At 40.7% G+C, this 21,418-nt stretch overlaps 1 protein-coding gene across 3 annotated transcripts in view; it reads left to right on the plus strand.

Moving 5' to 3' along the window:
• Positions 1 to 2,350: 2,350 nt before the first annotated feature.
• Positions 2,351 to 21,418, plus strand: part of rap1gap2b (RAP1 GTPase activating protein 2b) — a 28,266-nt gene continuing 9,198 nt past the window's right edge. Inside the window, exons 1-2 of one of the 3 annotated variants that reach the window (XM_035526773.2) lie at positions 2,351 to 2,833; positions 5,352 to 5,387. In XM_035526773.2, the coding sequence (XP_035382666.1) occupies positions 2,790 to 2,833; positions 5,352 to 5,387 (80 nt within the window). In that variant the 5' untranslated portion in view covers positions 2,351 to 2,789. The remainder of the gene's footprint in view (positions 2,834 to 5,351; positions 5,388 to 21,418) is intronic. The other 2 variants (XM_027003632.3, XM_027003649.3) reach the window with 2 other exon arrangements.

The following is a 21,418-nucleotide window of genomic DNA, read 5'->3' on the forward strand; positions in this document are numbered from 1 at the left end:
CCTGTGTGTCTCGTCAGCATACAGCGTTTGCAGGAGTAATCTGTTCTGTCGTGAGTTAAAAACATACTGCTAGAGTGAGAAACCCAAAAGTATACCCGAGTTTCACAGCTCTTTCAAAATCTGAGAAATACGCGATCGGAAGATTGGAGACCAGTCGTGCTGCTGCACTCTGGACAAGTTGTAGAGGTTTGATGGCTCTTAGAGGAAGACCAGGCAAGTACTTGAGTTGAACGATGAATGTTTTAGGTTATGTTACTTAAGTTTGAAAGAAAAATAAACATTGACCTGTAATGAGTGTGTCAAATATATCATAACTTATCTTGTAAGCATACAGCGTCTGCTCACATGAAACAGGCCAATATTAGTGAAATCTAGTATCCAAAAGCTTCGGTTATAAAAATGACTGAAAGAATGTCCATATATAACTGTAACTGTGTGTATATGTTTACTTATTAATCCAACATTCGATCTAAAACTTAGTCATTTCAATTTCTCATTACACTATTATTTCATTGTTTATTGAATTCAGTAAATTGAGCAACACTTACTCTAGGGCAGCAATGCGCAATCTGTTTTGTCGCGTGTGTCCCAGAATTTTCAAATTTTGACAGAGCTGCGTAAGCCAACGCAAGACAGGTGGTGCCAAACTCATTTCGCAGGAATTTCACTCACAACTGTTTTCACCCAGTTCCACTTATTAAATAATTTGTTTCACTCAGTAGCAGCCGAGATACTTCCGACAGTAAACACCTGACTCTTATCAAGCGTTTTTCCTATCTCACTAAAAAACTGCAGTTATGAAACCGCTCTTTAAAAAAGAAAAATCTGGAAACACCTCGGTTAAGTATTCACAGACCCATTTCAAAACATTCGTTCATTGACATAATTACTGACTTCTAGCAACATACAAGCTTTCTATCCTTAAAAAGCTGTCTAGACAAATTTCAGTCAGGATTGCGTCTTACTCATAGTATTGAGGCTGCTCTAATTAACGTAAATTATGACATTAATTTTAAATACAGACTGGGAAAGTATCAGTTTTACTACTGTTCGCTCTCAGTGCAGCTTTTGATACGATTAGCTATAAAATTCTCATAGTCTTGAAACAGGTGTTGGAGTCTTTGTTGAAATAGAAAATAATGTTTATGAAAGAATGCCGATGACTTGTGGTGCCCCCCAGGGTTCAATTACTGGGCTGCTTTCATTTAACTTATATATGCTTCCTCTTGTCCAAATCTTAAAGATTTAGGTCTGTCTTACCACAGACATGTAGACAACACACGGATTTACCTAGCCCTCTTCCAGAACAACTACAGTCCCCCCAACTCACTTTGAGTGTATTATTAACTGTATTACTCACTGGATGAACCAAAATCTCCTGCATTTGTGTAAAGAAAAAAACAGTGATTGTTATATTTGGAGCGATAAGAGGCCAGAAAAGCTGCCTACTGGGACTCAAATCTAAAGAGGTAGATTGTAACCTTGGCGTACAGTAGACTCTGATCTCAGTTTTAGCAGTCACATGAAATCAGTAACTAAATCCTGCATTTTATCACCTCATGAAAATCAACAAGATCAGGGAGAATATATATATATATATATATATGACTGTGTGTGTGTGTGTGTGTGTGTGTGTGTGTGTGTTATAAAAATTTTCATTGTATTTTCATTTCTGTGATTTTAATTTATTAGTATTCTGACATTATTCAGTTATTATTAAAAAGCACTGAGCCATATGAAAAGATTTATGATTTTTTAAAAATGTGAAACTCACAGTGTGAACTCATGTAATCTATGTTTAAGAATGCAAACCTATTGTTTGAGCACTCTGTATGTGAAGCCTCACACCAGCTGGGGGCACTATTGTTTGTTTGTTTGTTTAATAATAAACACATTGACACAATATCTGGGCTTCACTGCTGGTTTAATGATAAATAGATATTTGAGTTCTTAACACCAGTACAAAGGATCCTACATATTTCAACATTCATACTTTGTGATTTGAAAATACTTTTTATTTCAATCACCTTTACTGTATTCAGACAAGGTAAATATTTATTGTTCAATATTCTTTTGCTTGACAGTAATAAGAAATTAGCCTTTTATTTGCTGTTTGTTTATGTGTTTATTTGCAAGGAGTGGTGATATAAAAAGCAAATCCATTTTTTTATATCTCTCAGTTACATATCTTCTTGTTGTTGTTAATGATGTTTATTTGCAAACAATGGTGATGTAACTATAAGCAAATCCCAAAAAATATTTGGGTTATGGTCTTTTGTATATGAAGGTCCTGATGTCATCATCAATGCTATGTTTTCTTTATAGAAAAAATGATCATAATTGATACTATTTTTCCTTCATAGAAAAAATGTCAGATTTTTGGACCACCATTATTTGTTGCCATCATTCTTTGTTGCATAGCTGGAGAAGGTTGATATGTTTTGATTAAAACAGTTGTGACATACGCACATTCAAAATAAGAGGGTGAGAGATGGTGAAATGACTGCATCCAGCCCCACCTCCCTTACCCCTCTGCTCTTCCTTCCTCTCTTTCTTGCTTTCTTGTGTGGAGTGGAGCGCTAAAGTGAGACGGAGCAGCGTAGCAGGTGCAGGAATCAAAAACTGTCACAGAGAGAGAGAGAGAGAGAGAGAGAGATCATACTACACACAAACACACAAAGAGAGGGAGGATTGTAGAGGGAGAAAAAGGGGGAGTGCAATTGAAACAGTTGGAGACGTGCATTTAAAAAGAGAGAGCGGGACGGACAAAGAGCAGTAAAAGAGCAAGCATGCTGAGGAGGAAGAGGAGCGTGTCCTTTGGAGGATTTGGATGGTAGGTACCACACATGGAGCAGGAGCTGTGTGCTAGCTAAAGTGTGAACGTGTGTTGGAGGCAGCGTTTGTGTGTGTGTGAGCATGTGTGCATCTGGATGTGCATTTGTGTGTGCGTCTGTGTGTGATGGACGGAGAGTATGTGTACATGATTTGAATAAGAGATTTTATTGCTACATATAAGCATGCATTTGCTTATCATCACTGATGTGCACTTAAAATGAAGCACTGAACACCTTTAGTCAAGGTTGAGGACACGGCCAAGTTAGGTTTTACAACCTGATACTGTATGGAATTTCAGTAGGGATGTCTGAGGCCAAAACTCTATCAAGCATTGTTAAGGTTAGGTGTTCCTTATAAAATAAAACCAGATGTGTTAAGTTTACATCCTGTCAATTATATCATGTTCTAATATTTTTAAGTTAGGCCACACCTCTGATGACTACTGAGCGTGTCTTTTCAGTGACAAGTAATCTGCCAGATACACTGTCATGCTCTGACTAAGCAAGTGTTCTAAGCATTCTGCTCAGTTTGGCACACACACTGTTTTTATTCATGCTTTCCTCAGCTAGCCAGACGGGTTAATACAGGAGAAATATTCTAGGACATATTAGTATTATCACACATACACGCATCAGTTTTGCACAGTTTCTCTTTTTTTTTTTAATCTCTGTTCTTTTTACTTTTATTTTAAAATAGATAATTTGATTTGTCTCATTTCTTAATTATCCTCTGTACTCACTGTATAACTGTAAATAGTCCAGTTTGTCAGTATGTTTGGTATGTTACATGTGCACTAACTGAGGTAAATATGTTGTATATGTAACATACCATACCTGGCAAATAAAAGAGATTCTGATTCTAATGTTTATGTTTGTATTTAAATATGTGACTTTATCATTCTTTGTGGGTATGATAAATGTACATGTGTCCCTGTGCACTGAAATATTGAATGTGGTTGTTTTAGTCAGTGCCATAAGAGAGGGTGAATGCTTTATTTATGACAGTGGTGCTGAAATAGTGGTGCTGACTTTTTTGTTTTAGCACTTACTTCACTATCTCTCACTACAATTCTCCATCTTTTTCATACCTTCTTTACAAGTTTAGCCATTGCTGTGCAAAAAAATAGGTTATTTTTAACTTTTCTTCTGATTCATTACTCTTGCTGATATATGTGTGTGTGTGTGTGTGTGTGTGTGTGTGTGTGCGCGCGCGACATTCAGAAGTTAAAAGAAAGATGTTTATTTCTGATACCTTTGCCATCAAGCATATAGCTGTTTACTTACATCTAGATCTGTTCATTACCAAAACAGAGTAAGTGTCCAGAGAACAAAGCTAGTGGAAACCTTAGCACCTAGAGAGGTGTACTCACACTGTAGGTGTGAAGATTGCATTGTTGCCCTTGTACTAATTGCTACTAGTTTGCAGAATAAAATGAGCACTTTGTGTTTCTTTCAGAACATAGCCAACATGTTCTGTTTATGGAATTGCTGTATGTCAGCTTTTTGCATGCTGTGGGAAAATCTGTCATACACTTGCACACACGCCCTTCCTTTCTCACTCTTACCACCACACCCAGTCAAACCACAGGCCCCACACTGACACAACCCTACCCCAGTCAAAAAAAACCATACCATCTATTGACAAATGTTCCAGTTCCCTATAACTCACCTATGATCTATAAAGAGAAACAGAAAATGTGAAAAAAGGTTCTCTCTTATCCTGACAGATGAATTACACATATATTCAGTATATGCCTATATGTTTTAATTTTATTTTTTCTTACTCTCTCATTCTTTCACTCTCTCCATGTCCCTCTAGCATCTTCCAGTCCCACTTCCATGAATTCACTTTTTGGGCCATTGGAAAGGTTTCCTTCTTTTTTTGGTTCCTCTGAGCCTGACGTAGCACTGTTAGGGCTTGTGTGGACTAGCCTCCTGTTCTAAACACAGTCTCCAAATGCATGCACACTGTTCCTGGATAGTATTCTCTTTATCTAGGCACACCTGATGATATTTCAGCCTGGCTAAAGATTCATTACTTTTGACAATTATGTAAAAAGTAGGGATGGCAATACTCACTGAAGCTTCTCTCAAGCTTCAAAATGTACACCAATTTATTGTTACTAAGTTTATTGCATTGTGCTGATATTTATGAGAACATAGTCATAGTTAATGGATGTCAGGCTAAATAGCACTGTCGCAGTTCCTCACTAACAGGTAGTGACAACAAAATAACACTTGGATGAAATTCTGTAGGGAAGAAAACCCCTTTTGAAACAATATTTTAATTATTTCTTTGCCCACAGCTTTTGATAATTAGATATTAAGTATATTTTGGATTCTTGACCACAAATAGTGCATTTTTGTTTTCTTGTTGCTCAATCAGTTGAATCAGTTGTGTTGAAACACAGAAAAAAAAAACTGCAAAGCATGGGATATGCTGAATGATATATCAAATTTACTGTATGGAGGTTTGATACCTTATCCTAAAATCACTTTCTTTCCCTCTGAACACAGGATTGACAAATCTACCATCACTGCTCTTCGAACTCGGTAAGTAATATGCATTTCTTTTAACACACCTGCCCCCAACTACCACCATCCCACACTAACAGTGTGATGAAAAAAAGTGGTTTGTTAGGTTGGCCATGTAACGGTTGTTACTACATTCAGCCATACAGTGCGCCTGTGTGTTCTAGGTTGCTCAGAGAAAGATCAGCCAGATGGTGTGATTCTATTTATATTAGTACTATTGGCAAGGTGAATACTATAAACCTGTAGTGGCTGTAAAACCTCACCTGCACCCTGTGTGTTTTTGTGTTGCCAATAATCAGTGTTCATTAAAGCCATAAGACTGACTATCTGAAGATGTGCTTGTTAACTCGATGTGTAATACAACCCAGAATGTGTACACCAACAACAGGAACTATAGAAAAGATGTGATAATCCCACTTGAATCAGAGAATAAATTCAGCTTTGTTGGGAACACTCATAGCTGGGACTCACAGTTGGATATTTGCCTAACAATGATGACTCCACTATGCAATTGAGAGTTAGGGAGATTAAATTTGGCAAGCAGTTACCTTGCTAACAGGTGGCATCCCTACATCTTACTCTTCACCTGCTGTTCAGTCTCCCCCAGAAAGCTGTTAACTGTTCCGGAGGCCAGGCATGGTGAATACAATACAGCTAAGGAACAGTACACTTATATAGTGCACACTGATTGTGTCTGCATAATGCATTTCTGGCTTTTCCGGTTCCAGAATTTTCATGCCATATACTTTACTTTCTATTTGCATTAAGTAGTTAATTATATATCTTGCACTACCACTTGATTAAGAAGACTGGATTGGTAAAGGTTAGCCTGTAAGATCATGGCATGAAACAAACAGTGCTAGCCTGGAGGCTAGTTAAAATGTGTCAACATTTACCCACTGGCACTTCCAGGAAATCTTTGCGGCAGCATAATGAATGTTCATTGACGCATCTAACATTCCTATAAGTTTAATTTGCCAAGCATATGACTATCAGAGGCTTTTGTTGTTTTTTATTTTTGTTTGTTGTGTGTGTGCGTATGTGATTTTTCTTTAGTTATAGCTGAATTCATGTTGCTGTATCTGTGCTTGTATGTAGGACTGTTCAAGATTTATTGAAGTGTGTCAAACATCAACTCTCCCTAGTCTATGATTTATTCAACGCTCCGGTACATGTGCTATGTACTCGCAGGATCACTTGCTCTGTTTAGTTGTTGCCTCATTAATACAACCTTCCAACCTATTTGTGCATTCCATCCTATCTGTGGGCTTTTCAGCCCATTCATACCCCCTCTCCTCTTATTGCCTTCCCAGTCATCTACCTCACTCCCTTCTCCACACACACACACACACACACACACACACACACACACACACACACACACACACACAAAAAAAAACTAAGTGAAGTGCTTTGTACTCATGCCTCATCCAGAGCAAGGGATTACAGCTGTGTAATCAGTAGCTGTCGTGAGCACATCACTTTGTACAGTCTTCCATCTGGTTTGAGTTACTAGAGAGGACCTGTTGATTTCCTGATTTCCACAGCAAACATGTCTCAAAGATCCTGGTAAGTTCACCTTGCAAATATACAGCATGCATGTTGCTGATTACATAACAATTAGTATGCGTCTTTTATGCTAGTGCTAACATTGTATCAGATTCTATTATGTGCAAGTTTTACAGTGACAAAAAAACAAACAAACTTGTAACTGTAGGTTCACTAAGATCTTTGTAAATGAAGATAAGTAGCCTAATGTTAACTGTCATCACACAGTTGTCAATTTATGTTAGAAAGCCTGGGTACATTTTTAGTAAGTAGGTCAGAAACTACTTAGTAAAAGCAATTTATAAAGAACTTTAAGTACAATGAAAAATTGAACATAGCAGAATTAACATAGCAGTTGCCTCCTTTGGATTGCCAGAAAAAGAGTTGTCCATTCATTTATACAGTTTTTTTTCCCAATCTTAAATGGCAAGGTCGGATACTAAAATTAAAGCTGATGTATAGTCATGTTGTAGTTGTCCTTTTTGACACTAGTACTCGACTTTTACTCTGATGACAATTTAATATGAACTGCTAAAGCCTGACGTGCACATAACCACCATGCCCATGGACTTTAAATACAGTCACATTCTTACATTAGGCCCAATGTTTTATTGCCTATTCAGCAATTAATCTTACGCACTCATAGTAAACTTGAATTATTCTGAATAGTAAAACTTTAGTACACTGATTATAGTAAAGCCTTAATATACCTATCTATAGAAAAGCCTTAGAGTGCTCACCCTAGAAAAAGTTTAGTGTGCTGTCTATAGTAAATCCTTAATGCACTCTCCAATCTTCTGAGCACTCTCTCTCCCCTATAGTCTGAATAAGCTCTCTTCAGTAAAACCTGAGTATGCTCTCTCCAGTAAACCCTGAGCATGCACTCACTAGTATAGCCTGAATATGCTCTCTTCAGTATAGCCTGAATATGCCCTCTCCAAGCCCTGAAACTCAATCCTTCCCCCTTTTAGTGCTCTTGGCATCCATTTATTTCTAGACTGCTACACCTCAGCAATGACAGCTTCTCTTTCACTCCACCACTCATCTCTATGCACTCTCTCATTCACCCTCACTTACTCCCTGCCAACCCTCTAGCCTTGTAGAAGCCTTGTTCTGATAAGACGCATAACTGTGTAACAGGGGCTGAAACTCTGGTCAGATCAGTGATGATACCCACAGTCTACTGGGGGAGTAACCACACTCTAATGATGGGGGGCCCATGTGCGAAACGGTTAGATCATAGAACAGGTAAAACAAGAAAAGTAAATAACTAAAGGTGGGGAGTTGAAGCCCGGCCGCCTTGTTGCAAGGCAAACAAACACCCGCTAGAAAACTAACTGTTCGTATATCGCTCTTCAGAGGAATGGAGGACAACAAAACGAGGGGAAACACCATGCAGAGCATGGGAAAAGGGAGAACCAAGGACGCCACAGGAAAATTGGAAGCCCCGATACACTGGGGAAAACCAAACTAAAACTTCCCAAACAAATCAGAAAACAGGGAGGAACAGTAACAGCTAAGGGGAGCCTTGGGAGAGAGAGACAGATATGAGAGGGAAGGGAATGTGTAAAAACAGACACCCTCACAGAGTAGAAGTGAAGAGTAGCACAAGGGCTCACAGAACTCAAGACCCAAAGTTACTGGGTAGGAGCTTGGCTCAAATCTTTAGCAAAGACCCAACACTGAGTGGCTGCGTCATTGGCCTTATATAGGTCTAGCCCAGCTGTTGGGCATCAAGCCTGATTAGTAGTGTGCCTGACTCGAGGCCTCCCTCTGGTGGCCAGAGGGGGCCTCGGCCTGGTAAGAACCCTTACAAACTGAAAGTAAGGACTGCTCTGTCAAGGAGGAAAGTGTAACAACCACAGTGCTTGCTGCAGCAGCACAACCAGCATCATACAGAGGGATTTTCTAAAATTATTAGTCTTACTGACTTTATACTTCTACATATTAAGCTTACCATTAAAAACCATGAATCAGCAAATGTCTGAAACAAAGGTATCAAAAAACTTCATAAGTATGACTTAGTTTGGTCTATTATAGTACATGTATTTATCTATAATAGTAGATATTGTTCTATAATAATCTTGCAAGGTACATATTTCAGATTGAAAAGTCCCACTGTGCAGTAGTAACTGATATCAAAATAACCTAGCAGTTTGTGCAAAGACATTGTAGATATTTAACTATTTCTTATTCTATTGTTCTTCTTGGGGTCTTAGGGTGAACTTTGAGAAAATTGTTGAACAGTGGTGAATGGTTGCACTCAGTGACAATCACTTTTTCTTCTCAGTTCTTTGAAATTTAGCAACAGAGAGTTGAAATTAGAGTTCTAAAAGCTTTGCATTGTCCAGTAGATTTAGTTGAATAGTCTCAGAACACATACTTTTAACTGGTACAATCAGATTTTCCAGACCAATTGTTTTCTTATTTTCATGGTCATGCAAATACAGGTACAAATACTGACTGTCATGAAGGAGACTCTGTGTATCACTCTATGACTCTATTTGATAAAGAGAATATTTGACTATATATCAGCACATGAGATTTGCCTATGTGGTATGCTGTGGTTTATTTATTAGCTTGTGTAAGTTCATTGTTTAAAATTGGGTTTTTCAGCTTTCTAATGTGCATAGTCCTGAATATTAAAATGTGTTCAAGCACAATATACAAATTCAAAAATGAAAGGAGAAAACATCCTTGTTTTTTCAAAGGACCTATAACACATCAACTGTAGCATTTACTACCAGTATCCTACCAGTAGAGGGACCTAACACTACACTAACAAATACAATAGTAGCTATTAGAGAAATTCTGTAGGCTGAAACATACTAATTGTTTAACTATAGATTAGTTAGATATACTCTGATCCTCAGTCTTCCTTACAGAGAAGAGCAGCAATAGTTTCTTAGGCCTGCATGGTTCTCAAAGAGTGCGTAGGGCACAACAAGAAAAAACACACTGTTGTTATTTCCATGCTTCCCAGTCATGTTTATAGCCTCCACTAATTATCTCTGCCAAGAAACTTGATTCCCCCTCTTTGGTGCAGGAAAGTGAATGTAAAGAAACTGAAGGTGAGGCTGTGTGGCTTTCCCTAAGTTGGAGCTGTGTGGCTCATTTACAAAGGCAGCTTGGTGCTGTAGGCCACGGTAAGTGTATTTTGTGTGTGAATTGAGCTTAATTCTCTTTTCTTTTGTTGCCATTTACCTTGCTCATTAGTCTTTCATGCTGACATGGCCAGACATCATACAGCTACTAAAGATATATAGCATACTAGCTAGACTTTTGATGCACGCTCTAGAGTTTTGATGCAAGCTCTAGAGTTTTGATGCAAGCTCTAGAGTTTTGATGCAAGCTCTAGAGTTTTGCTGTTCTGACATTTCTTTTGCATCTTAGTCTCTTAAGATGACTGTATTTTAGCTTTTGGCATCTTTTACTTTTTTCTCCTTCCTTCCCCCTCCTTTTCCATTTCCTTTTGTCTCCGTCCTTCTCTCCATCACGTTCCCTTACTTCCTCACTCTCTATTTCCCTCTTTTTCGTTCCTTCTATCGTTCTCTCTCGTTTTCCCACTGTGGTTTTGGGCAAGTAGCCTTTGGCCTTTTGCAGTAGGTGAATAACACAAATTATGGAAGCAATTTTATAGACGACATTTTTGCATGATTACACAATTTCTGTATTGATGACTTCAGAATGCATTAGTAACTCTCAGCCCCTAACCCAGAGAAGCACAGAGAAACAGGTGCAATTACATACTGTAAAAGGTCAGGGAGAAAACAGGTGAACAGCTGTAGCACTGTTGGACACTGGTTGCCATAAAGAGAAAAGAATGGGATTGAAGGTCAGCCTTGCACTTCAGGCTCTAGTGCGTGTGCAGAGACTGGCTGCTGTAAATGTAGAAATGAAAGCCTGTGCAAAGAAATGGATGAGAAAGATGTGAGTATGAACAAAAAAGGTGGAGAATTATGTGGCCAGATCTTCCAATTCCCTTACTGAGCAAACTGTTTACGTAACAGAGAGCTGTGCAATCAAAAACCTACGTCATAATGACTGAAAAGTTGGTAGCTGAATCTGTGTGTGTGTGTGTGTGTGTGTGTGTGTGTGTGTGTTTGTGTTTGTGAGTGTGTTTGTGAGTGTGTGTGTGAGTGTGTGTGAGTGTCCTTCACATGTCTGGGATCAAGTGTTTATCTAAGTGGTGTCTCTGCAGGGTCTTATCAGTGATTGTGTGTGTGTGTGTGTGTGTGTGTGTGTGTGTGTGTGTGTGTGTGTGTGTGTGTGTGTGTGTGTGTGTGTGCATATGTCTGTATGTGAAAGAGAAACTGCAGGGGGCTGGTCTGTTTGTGTGTAAAAATGAGAGAGAGATATAGGAAAACAGAGAGAGAGAGAGTCAGCCATGGCTATACGTACTAAACACCTGGTTCTGGTAATGTCTCCCATCTCCTCAGTTGTCCATCCTTATCACATAAAGAGAGAGAGGCTCTGCTTTTCTGTCTCTCTGCTGGAATGAATGGCTTTAATAAAGCACCCTGCTCCCCCTACAGCCCAGAACACTTCATTTAATCTCCAGCACTCAGTGCCTATTGATTTATCTTTGACTTTACCAACAGGTGTCTAGAGCACAGCTTTATTGAAACAGGTGCCTCTTTTCCACAGGGATAGCATCCTGTAGAATCTTAAATTATATTTCATATATAAATGTAGTTAAGTAAATATTCAGTAAGTATAAATATTCAGTACTCTGTATAGTCATGTTTGTTAATCAATTTGGATTTAATCAGATGCATGCAACAGTGCCACTGTCCACCCTCTTTAAATGTAACTATTAGCTGCATCTGAAAAATTGATGTCATTTTGAGAACTGCATTAACATATAACATTTCTGCCTGTTCTCCAGTGTGCTTTCAGAATTAGACACTTCCCACATGTTAGGAACTGGAGATTACATTGTATCATTTTCTCTCCAATTTGTTCTCTCCAGTGAGTTTCACACAATCACCTTGCTGTCTTTCACCTCCTTTGATTGTTCTCCTCTCCTGATAACTAGACAGTTATTCCTGAACCACAGTATCCACACACCCCCAGAACCCCCTTAGGGTCCTTATAGAGAACATTCTTAGATGCTGGCTGTCTATTTGTTTTTGAACAGCTTTATAGCTTTATATTAGCTGCACAAACCATAAATAGATCCTTTGACAACATATACACTTAAATCTTTACTTGTTTATTTTTGTTGATTATCTATTACAGTAAACAACAAGGCAGGTGTCTGTGGAACTCAGACCTTATTAGCCTATGGATACCTGGCATTCCTTTGTTTGTCTTCATGCTCAGGTGTTAATGGGGTAGTGCACCTGGTAATGGACAACAGCAGTTGCTATTGTCCTGACTACAGAGTCACTGCAGCTCTTAAAAAGAGAAACATGGGGTTATTTTACTGTTATAACAGTAGCTTTGCTCTAAGTATACATTATCAACTTCTTAAGAATTAGGACTGGCTGCTGTTGCATGCTTTGTGGAAACTAAACATATAGTGAGTACTGAGGTAGTATCAAACTGGCAAGTCCCTAGCAAGTCATCATTGACTGTGCTTTTATTAGTGTAATGTCTGGAGCATTGCCTCCGTTCACCCTAGGATTTAATTATTGTACAAATTATGTGTTAGGATAAATTTCTTTAGTAGTATTTTTTTTTTTTACTGTTACCATCAATACAGAATGATGGATATGCTCACAAATCCAGTGTGTAGAAAATGTTACTGCAACATGGATGCTTGTTTACAGCTTTATCTTTGTCGATTATGACATCATCACACATTCATAGAGATTATGGCAGGAGTGTCATATATATGTTGCCTTCACCTTCCTCATCTTCTCTTGCTCTGTGTCACATTCATGGACCGGAGCGTCTCCCGTTTCCCCGGCTTCCTGTTTTCCAGCTTTCACCTGTTTCCATGGTTTCCCTGTCTCGTGTGTTATTTTTGTTCCAGGCCTTAGTTTTGTTTTCTCCACAACTCGTTCATTTTTCCACACCCGTCATTGCAGTCACCTGCACCTAGTTTCTAGTCTTGTTAAGTTCATGTATTTAAATCTTGTTCCTGCATCTCATGTTTGTTGGTCATTGTTTTGCTATATCCAGCTAGAGCTTTCTTGTTCCCATGGATTTTCTCCCCGCTGTCATGCTTGCGATCCGGAGCATCTCCTGGCTTCATGAGCTCTTCCGTTTGTTCCAGTCTTTAGTTTTGTTTTCTCCACCCCTCGTTTGTTTTCCACACCCGTCATTGTCTTCACCTGCCCCTTGTTTATAGTCTTGTTAGCTTTGTGTATTTAAACTGTGTTACTGCCTCTCAGGTTTGTTGGTCTATGTATCTTCGATGTTCTAACTCTGCCTCGCTTCTGGTTACGTTGTACTCATTCTCAGTGTTCCTAATTAAGTTACTCTTTCCGTTTACTATTGTCATTCTCTTGTCGCTTGGATATATCTCTTGTTTAGTCCTAAATGATATTGGTGTTATAGTTGATGTTGCTTTCTTTGTCTGTATCGCCCTCCCAGTTCATGTTTGTTAAGTTATGTCTGTTCTTCTGTCTGCTCTGTTATCTCAATACTCTCGTATGTTTCTTTCCTGATCTATAATCACCCTGAATTGGCTTCTTATCCTTTTTGTTTGTTTCTGGTGTTTGTTATTAAACTATTTCTTTATTGACATTGTCCTGTTTATCATTTTTACTATGTCTTCTCCTGTTTTTGATTCTGCTTGTGCTCAAGTCCAAGGTGCTGGTTCCCAAGGTGCTGGTCCAAGGTGCACATGTGTTCGTTATCCACCTCACCCACATTAGAAAATGACCAACCCACTAAGAACACAGCAAGTACACGCCTCCCTCAACAATGGTCATATAGCTGTGAAGACAAGTTCTTTCAGCAAAACCACACCAGGCAGAACAATTCCCCTGGCACTGTAGGGACAAGGAATTCTCGACACCAGTCAAAGAAGACCAATGTAGTTCAAATGCCTGTTAAGTGCCCACACTCCAAGTATCCTGATGCTATCATCGAGGAGTCACAACTCGTAGGACTGGACCAAGAGGGACTTGGTAATGCTTGTCCTACTGAAGTTGGCAGTATCGTACAAGCTGTAGGCCTTGATGGGTCTCTAGGGACTATGGACCCTGGGGCATTTTATTTGGATTTATTAGATCGCCTGAAGACTGGTAAGCCCTGGTCTCTCCCCTCCACTATATGTTCCCCTGGGGAATTCAGTGGAGAGGGTTCCATGGAGGGGTTTATATTACAGAGCCAGCTGTGCTTCAAGTACCTCATCTGCCCCAATCCTTCTGACTGTCTTAAGGTTTGCTTTTTGTGCCAGTATTTAGAAGGAAAGGCCTTACAGTGGGTGGACATTCTCAGCACTCAGAAAGAGGAGGAGATAAGGACGTTAGAGGGATTTTTTTGAAATGTTAAGGGCTACATTTTCGGGATCAAGACCCCGAAAATCATCTAGAACCAATAACCAGTAGTACCCCCGTACCCATTACCATAGCTGCCCAGCCAGTCCATGCCTCTGGTGTGGAAGACGCCACCCAGCCAGTCCCTGCCCCCGATGTGAAAGACGCTGCCAAGTCAGTACCGGTTCCCATTCCCGGCGTGAGAGACGCCGCCCGTCCTGATCTGGTTCCCAGCATGAGAGATGCCGCCCGTCCTGATCCCATACCTGGTGTGAGAGACGCTGCCAAATCTGTTCTGGTTCCCGTTCCCGGCGTGAGAGACGCCGCCCATCCTGATTTGGTTCCTGGCGTGAGAGACGCCACATGTCTTGATCCTGTTCCAGGCGTGAGAGATGCCGCCTGTCCTGATCCTGTTCCCGGCATAGTGGATGCTGCGACCAAGAATGTTCCTGGCATGAGATACACCGCCCATCCTAATCCAGTTCCTGTTCCTGGCGTGAGGGATACCGCCCTTCTTGATCCAGATCCGGTGGTTGCTGGAGTGAGAGATGCCGCCCGTTCTGTTACCAGGTCTGTTCCTGTAGCTGCGCCGCCAAACCCATCGGACCCACCGCTGCTGAATACCGCAGCCGTGCCTCTGGACCCACCGCCGCTGGATGCCGCAACTTGCGCCTCCGGACCCGCCACCGCTGGATGCCACAACTGCGCCTCTGAACCCGCCGCCACTGGATACCACAACCGCACCTCCGGACTTGCCTCTGGATGCCGCTGCCACACCTCCGGATCTCCCGGACCTGCCGCTGCTGCATCTCCGGATCTCCTGAACCTGCCGCTGCCGCGTCTCCGGATCTCCCGGACCCGCCACTGGATGCCGCAGCCACAGCCCCAGATCCACCACCACTGAACGTCACAGCTGTGTCTCCAGATCTAATGGACCTGCCGATGGACACCACTGCCATGCCTCCGGATGTCCCGGATGTCCCTGGTTCTGGTTTTGCCAGCTCCTTTTCCTGCGTTTATCCTCGTGCCTGTCCAAGTGTCTGTGCCTGTTTATGTAAACTACATGAGATCTGGGACCCTGCCTTGTGGTGTTAGCATTCCCCTGCCTGTTCCTGTGTCTGTAGCCATGCCTGCTATACATTTTGTTCTTGTACTGGTAGCTGTTGTAGTCTGAATAATCTCTGTCTTTGCCACTACCCCTGTCCCCATTCCCACAGCTATGCCCAAGTCTACCACTTCTCCTCTTCTTTCCTCTCTTGTCTCTGTGCCCAGATCCAGTCCCAACCATGTTACCTGTCCCACTCCTTTGTCCTGTCATATCCTGTGTTCGGTTCCTCATTCTGCCCCTACCCCTGTGCCTGTCAGGGGCCTTGTCCCTGGTCTTGTACCTCCCCCCAGACCTCTTGACTTCTTGGCCTTCTCCTGTTACCCCGGTTTCTGTGTCTTCTATGGGGTCTACTCTTTCTTTATCTGTTCCTTTTGTCTTGTCTTGGTTCTGTACCTGCTCCTCAACTTGCCTGTTTGGTTCCTGTTGGTGTCGCTTGCCCTTCTGTTCCTGCTCATGGCTTTTTCTAAGGTTGCCTTAATTTGGTTTGTTCCACGCTTCGGGAACAGTGCGGTAAGGGGGGGTACTGTCATGTTCGCGGACTGGAGCTTCTCCTGTTTCTCTGACTTCATGATTTCTTCCGTGTGTTCCAGTCTTTAGTTTCATTTTCTCCACCCCTCGTTTGTTTTCCACACCCGTCATTGTTTTCACCTGCCCTTTCTTTATAGTCTTGTTAGCTTTGTGTATTTAAACCGTGTTACTGCATCTCAGGTTTGTTGGTCTATGTATCTTCGATGTTCTAACTCTGCCTCGCTTCTGGTTACGTTGTACTCATTCTCTGTGTTCCAAATTAAGTTACTCTTTCTGTTTACTATTGTCATTCTCTTGTTTAGTCCTACATGATTTCTATTGTTGTTTTAGTCGATGTTGCCTTCTTTGTCTGTATCGCTCTCCCAGTTCATGTTTGTTCGTTAAGTTATTTCTGTTCTCCTGTCTGCTGTATGTTATCTCAGTACTCTCGTATGTTTCTTTCCTGATCTATAATCACCCTGAATTGGCCTCTTATCCTTTTTGTTTGTTTCTGTTGTTTCTGTTATTAAACTACCATGTTTCTTCCATGTTTCCGACCATGTTTCTGGTTGTGCTTCAGTCCCTCATCCTGCCCCAAGTGTTGTACCTACCCCTGGGCCTGTCTCGACTTCTTCTCTGCCTGCTCCTGTTGCCCCAGTTTCTGTGTCTGCTCTTGTTGAGTTTTCTGTTTCTGTGTCTGTTCCTTTTGTCTCGTCTGGGTCCTGTCCCTGCTCCACATCTTCGGCAGTCACGTGGTGGGGAGCAGAGTACTGTCATGTTCTCGGGCCGGAGCATCTCCCATTTCCCTGGCTTCCTGATTACCTCTTTTCCAGCTTACGCCTGTTTCCATGGTTTCCCTGTCTTGTGTGTTATTTTGGTTCCAATCCTTAGTTTCATTTTCTCCACTCCTCGTTTAGTTTTCCACACCTGTCCTTGCTTTCACCTGCTCCTCATTTCTAGTCTTAAGTTAATATATTTAAACCTTGTTCCTGCATCCCATGTTTGTTGGTCATTGTTTTGCTATATCCTGCTTGAGCTCTCTTGTTCCCGTGTATGTTCTCCCTGCGGTCCAGGTCCAGTTACCCTCTCTGGCTGTTACTTTACCTGTTCATGTTCGCTAGTTTTCTTCCATTTGCTTATCTGTTGTACTGTCGCTCTGTGTTTTTGTCTACGCTGCTTTCCCTGTTAGTATTCGCTAGTCTGATTCCGCTCTCTTTCCTTGTCCGGTGTTCTCCTGTCACTTCACTTTTGTTTGTTTTCTCTTTCCCTTTTTATATACACATGTGTTGTCTGGTTTTCTTTTGAGTTATGATTACTTGTGTTTTTTTGTCTTGGTTATCATTTGTCTATCTTATGTAGCCTGGTCAATGTATTCCATGCTTGTCCTAGTTTTATACCTCTTTGCTGTTCTCCGATTAGTCTTTTCTTACCGTTCATTTCCTTTGTTACCTAGTTCTTGCCCTCACCCTGTTAGGCTGTTTGTTCTTTTTTCTATTCCGTATTGTTAGTCTGTGTCTGTTATTAAACTTATTATTTAGTTATTCTATTCCATCCATTTGGTTCATTAGGGCTTCCCAAGATAGTGACATCGTCACTTCGCAAGAGTGTTCACTCGCTCATGCGTTACACTCTACTCTCAGCCCTCGGTATTTCTCTTTTTGTTTTCTGTGTTCCTGATGTTGCACACAACATGTATACACAACGCTGCAAAGTATTCCTGATGTTGTGGGCAGGCAGGTTATTGGTCTGTAGTTGAATGGTACTTGGCCCTTGTTGGGGTCCTTCATCACTAGTACTGACCTGCCTTCTTTTAGCCAGCCTGGATGTGAGCCTGTATTTAGCTGCTGCTTCATTTGTTTGGTTAGTCTTCCATGCAGACCTGTTAATTTCTTCAGCCTATAGGTATGGCCAGGGATGGAGGCTGCACAGTTCTTAATTTTTCTGACCTAGGATATATGCTGTTGTTATAATCCTGACTGGTTCCTGTTCTGGGAGATTGAGGTGCCCTGCTTTGAGATCTCAACCACTTGTGTTTATGTCTTGATTCATTCTCCCACATGCTCTTCCAGTACTGTTCTGTTTAAGCTCTGGATGGATCCTCTGTTAGGGTTCTGCTGCATTGCAACCAAGAGTATATTTTGGATGGTTCATTGACAAAGAGGGCATTTATTTTTTTGGCCACTGCTTGTTTTGTGTGTCTGCAATCTAGATGACAGTGATGTTAACCTTTGTTTAGCAGTCTCTAGACCCTCATTTCTGGACTGCCCATTGTATTTCTTTTGTAGCCAGGCCTCATTTTTGATCTTTATGCCCTGTCATGCCATGTTATGCTCTGTCAGTTTGCTCGGTTTTCTTTATCTTGGTTTCCAGCCTGTTTTCAAGAGGAACAGCAGGAGTGGCCTATGGGTTGTTTTTTGTAGTCATGGGTCTTGAGCATAACTACTGCAGCAGGATATACTAGTTTGTTGGTTTCAGTTATACTGGTTATTGATATTGTGCTTATTGCTGCATTCATATCTTCTATCTTCCTATGTGATGGTAGCTTGCCACTAAGTCAGGGAAGCCTACAGTGATGGCTAACAGTAGTTAGCTTAGTTATGGTCATCTTCTGCATGCCCTCAACTGGACCATTCCACATGTCCGTGTTGCGTTCTGGAACTCCTTAATTCCAGTTGCATTTTGTCTGTTCTTTCTCAGATGCATTAAGTGTTCTATCTGAGCAGTGAAACTTCCCCTTTTTTATCCATTTCCATTTGTGATAGGAGGCATTATTTCACAGTGTTTGAGCACTGTATAACTAATTGTATTGTCTTTCAGTGTGGATGAAGGTGTTTTCCTCATCCGTACTTCTCTCACGTGCTTTATGCAGCCTTTTTTTTTTTGGCTTGTTGCTGTAGTAGCATTCCATTAGATCCATGTTGTCCATATATTGTTTGTTTCAGTAGCCATCAATATGTCCTGGTTCATCACATACCATTGAAATGTCCTGGTTCATTACCATTTGAAGCAGACCTTGTTAATCTGTGCAATGTCCGGGTTGACATGACTCTCTTGTTCATGCTTTGATGTTTCAGAGGTAGGAGAATTGCACCATTAAGTGTTTTACACAAGGACTCTTATTGGTGTTAGCAGTCTGACTGGGGGGTTTGAAACCCAGTCTTTTATGTGCAACATGTACAGTGGATATGGAAAGACCTTTTCCGCTTGTGTTTTCAAACATTATATATATATATATATATATATATATATATATATATATATATATATATATATATATATATATATATATATATATATATATATATAAATAATCACAGTCTGTCCTCATACCAGGGATATGTGATAGAGAGATGACACAGGAGGGACAAAGATGTGCTGAACAGAATCTGAATAAATGTGTGATGTGGGCATATCTTAGAAATTTATAGCAAGTCAAGAGAAAATGGCAAAGGTTAAACAGTCAGTGCCTAGCACACCATGATAAGTTGGAGAGATAGACATGCAGTAAAATGTCAGCCAAAGGGGAGGGTTGGGGAGGGCATGAGAAACAGAGACAAAGCAAGTGTGTGTGTGTGTAAGAGAGAGAGAGCGAGAGAGAGAGAAAGGTGTTTGCGGTGAAGGATGCTCAGACACACACACACACACACACACACACACACACAGGAAGTCTCCATGCATCTCAGGACATAGTGGAATAGTGACGATGCAGTTTTGGCAGCCGAACCTGCCAGTGCTGCTGTAATGTGAGCAGCCAGACTGAGCCTGAGACTAGAGCTGGGGACTAGGGATTGAACCAATGTCTGAGTTCAAATCCAGAGTGCGCTGCAAGCGAGCAGGTATCCGGGCAGCTGTGGCTCTCATCGGACTCCTGCACCGCTCCCGCAGGCAGCGCAGGGAAAGGGAGAGGCTCCAAGCGACGGACAGCCAGCGGTGGGTGAGGTTGCTAATGGGGCAAGTGGGGAGTGGGAGTGGCAGGAGGATGGGGGGGCACTGGGGATAAAGCTTGTGCGGTCACATCTGTTTCACTTCCCTCTGTTGTCAATTCTGTAAGATAGGAGATTGGCAGTTTCTCTACCTGCAGTAGAAGTGTATTTCTTAGGTACTGCTTGGTAGTGCTGAAGTTTATGTAGCTAATATAAATGATTCTTACATTTGCTATTTCCAATATCCTGAATGTTTTACCTGAACATTTATTCCTGAAGTTCTGTAAAAGTCAACTATTTTAAAGCCAAAGCAGAACTAAGTGTTTACATCAATGTACAAGTCAGAATTTGTCTTGTGCTGGTTCTTCAGCCATTTTGGGGGGTTTTCTGCCTCCCTCCCTCCCTCGATTTATGATTTATTGATTTTCTCTGAAACCTCTGTGATCCACTTTCATATTGAAGGCTAATATATTTGTGACTGGTAAACTTGCATTATCTTATTGCTGGGGCCAGGAGCATTTTTTTCTCCATAGTAAAATCAGTCTGAGTTGTTATCAGAGGTGTATATACACAGTTATACTTGCACTGTGTGCCGTAGGGTAGTTTGTCTCAGGCACCAAATCTATAAATGTTGTCACTTACATATAAGAAGACTCTAAAATCTGAGGTGTACAGATGTTTTTTACTTTTTGTTTTTGCTTGCTATCTCTTGTGAACTATGAGATTAACCTTTGAGGAAAGAGCAAAAACAATTGCTCTGAATTTTTGCAGGTATGAATGAAATTCCATCGTATCACAATTACTGAAGAAACATATGACTAAATCGAACACCTAAACCTTTCATTCATAGTGTAAATAGGAGCTAGTGTTTAGTCATGTGAGTGGAAAGGTATGTAATATTTATCATCAAGTATAATTAGCTAAAATGCTAATCCATTAAATATACAGGATTAGCAAACCTTTTAATCATTTTTAGTTTTCAAGTTAATCAACTGCAATGATATGCAGTGAACATAACATTTGTTCACTTGTTCCATGCCTATTAAAAACTCCTGTGGACACAATAATACTATATTACACACTTGCGCTCTGGGATCTACTTTGGAATTTGATGAAACAACAATTTGAAGTTAAAAAAGAATGTCAAACCTGAATTTCACCTAATTTGTGTGTTTGTGGGGCAATAAAGATTGTATAAAGACATAAATCACTTTAAGCAAGTTTTTTTTCTGCGCAAGCTGGGATGAAATTGAAATTGGTTAACTGGCAGTTTGTGTCTTGTAAGGTAGTACTTCCTTAATATTGTTCTTGTTGGTATTTATGGAACTGTAAATGATGGATTGATTTTGCCAAATATTTCTATGTGGCAATGTGTTTGCATTACCCAAATATATAATCTGTTATGTCTAAGGATGGATTTATGACAGTTCTTCTCTATATTAAATATAATGGATGATTATGTCACTACCTACCTAATAAGAACTAGAGAGATGATGAATCCTTTGAATCTATTCATAAGCTCTACAGAGA

Source organism: Electrophorus electricus, chromosome 8, assembly GCF_041902795.1.
Source record: "Electrophorus electricus isolate QZ-2024a chromosome 8, ASM4190279v1, whole genome shotgun sequence".
Lineage (NCBI taxonomy): Eukaryota > Metazoa > Chordata > Actinopteri > Gymnotiformes > Gymnotidae > Electrophorus > Electrophorus electricus.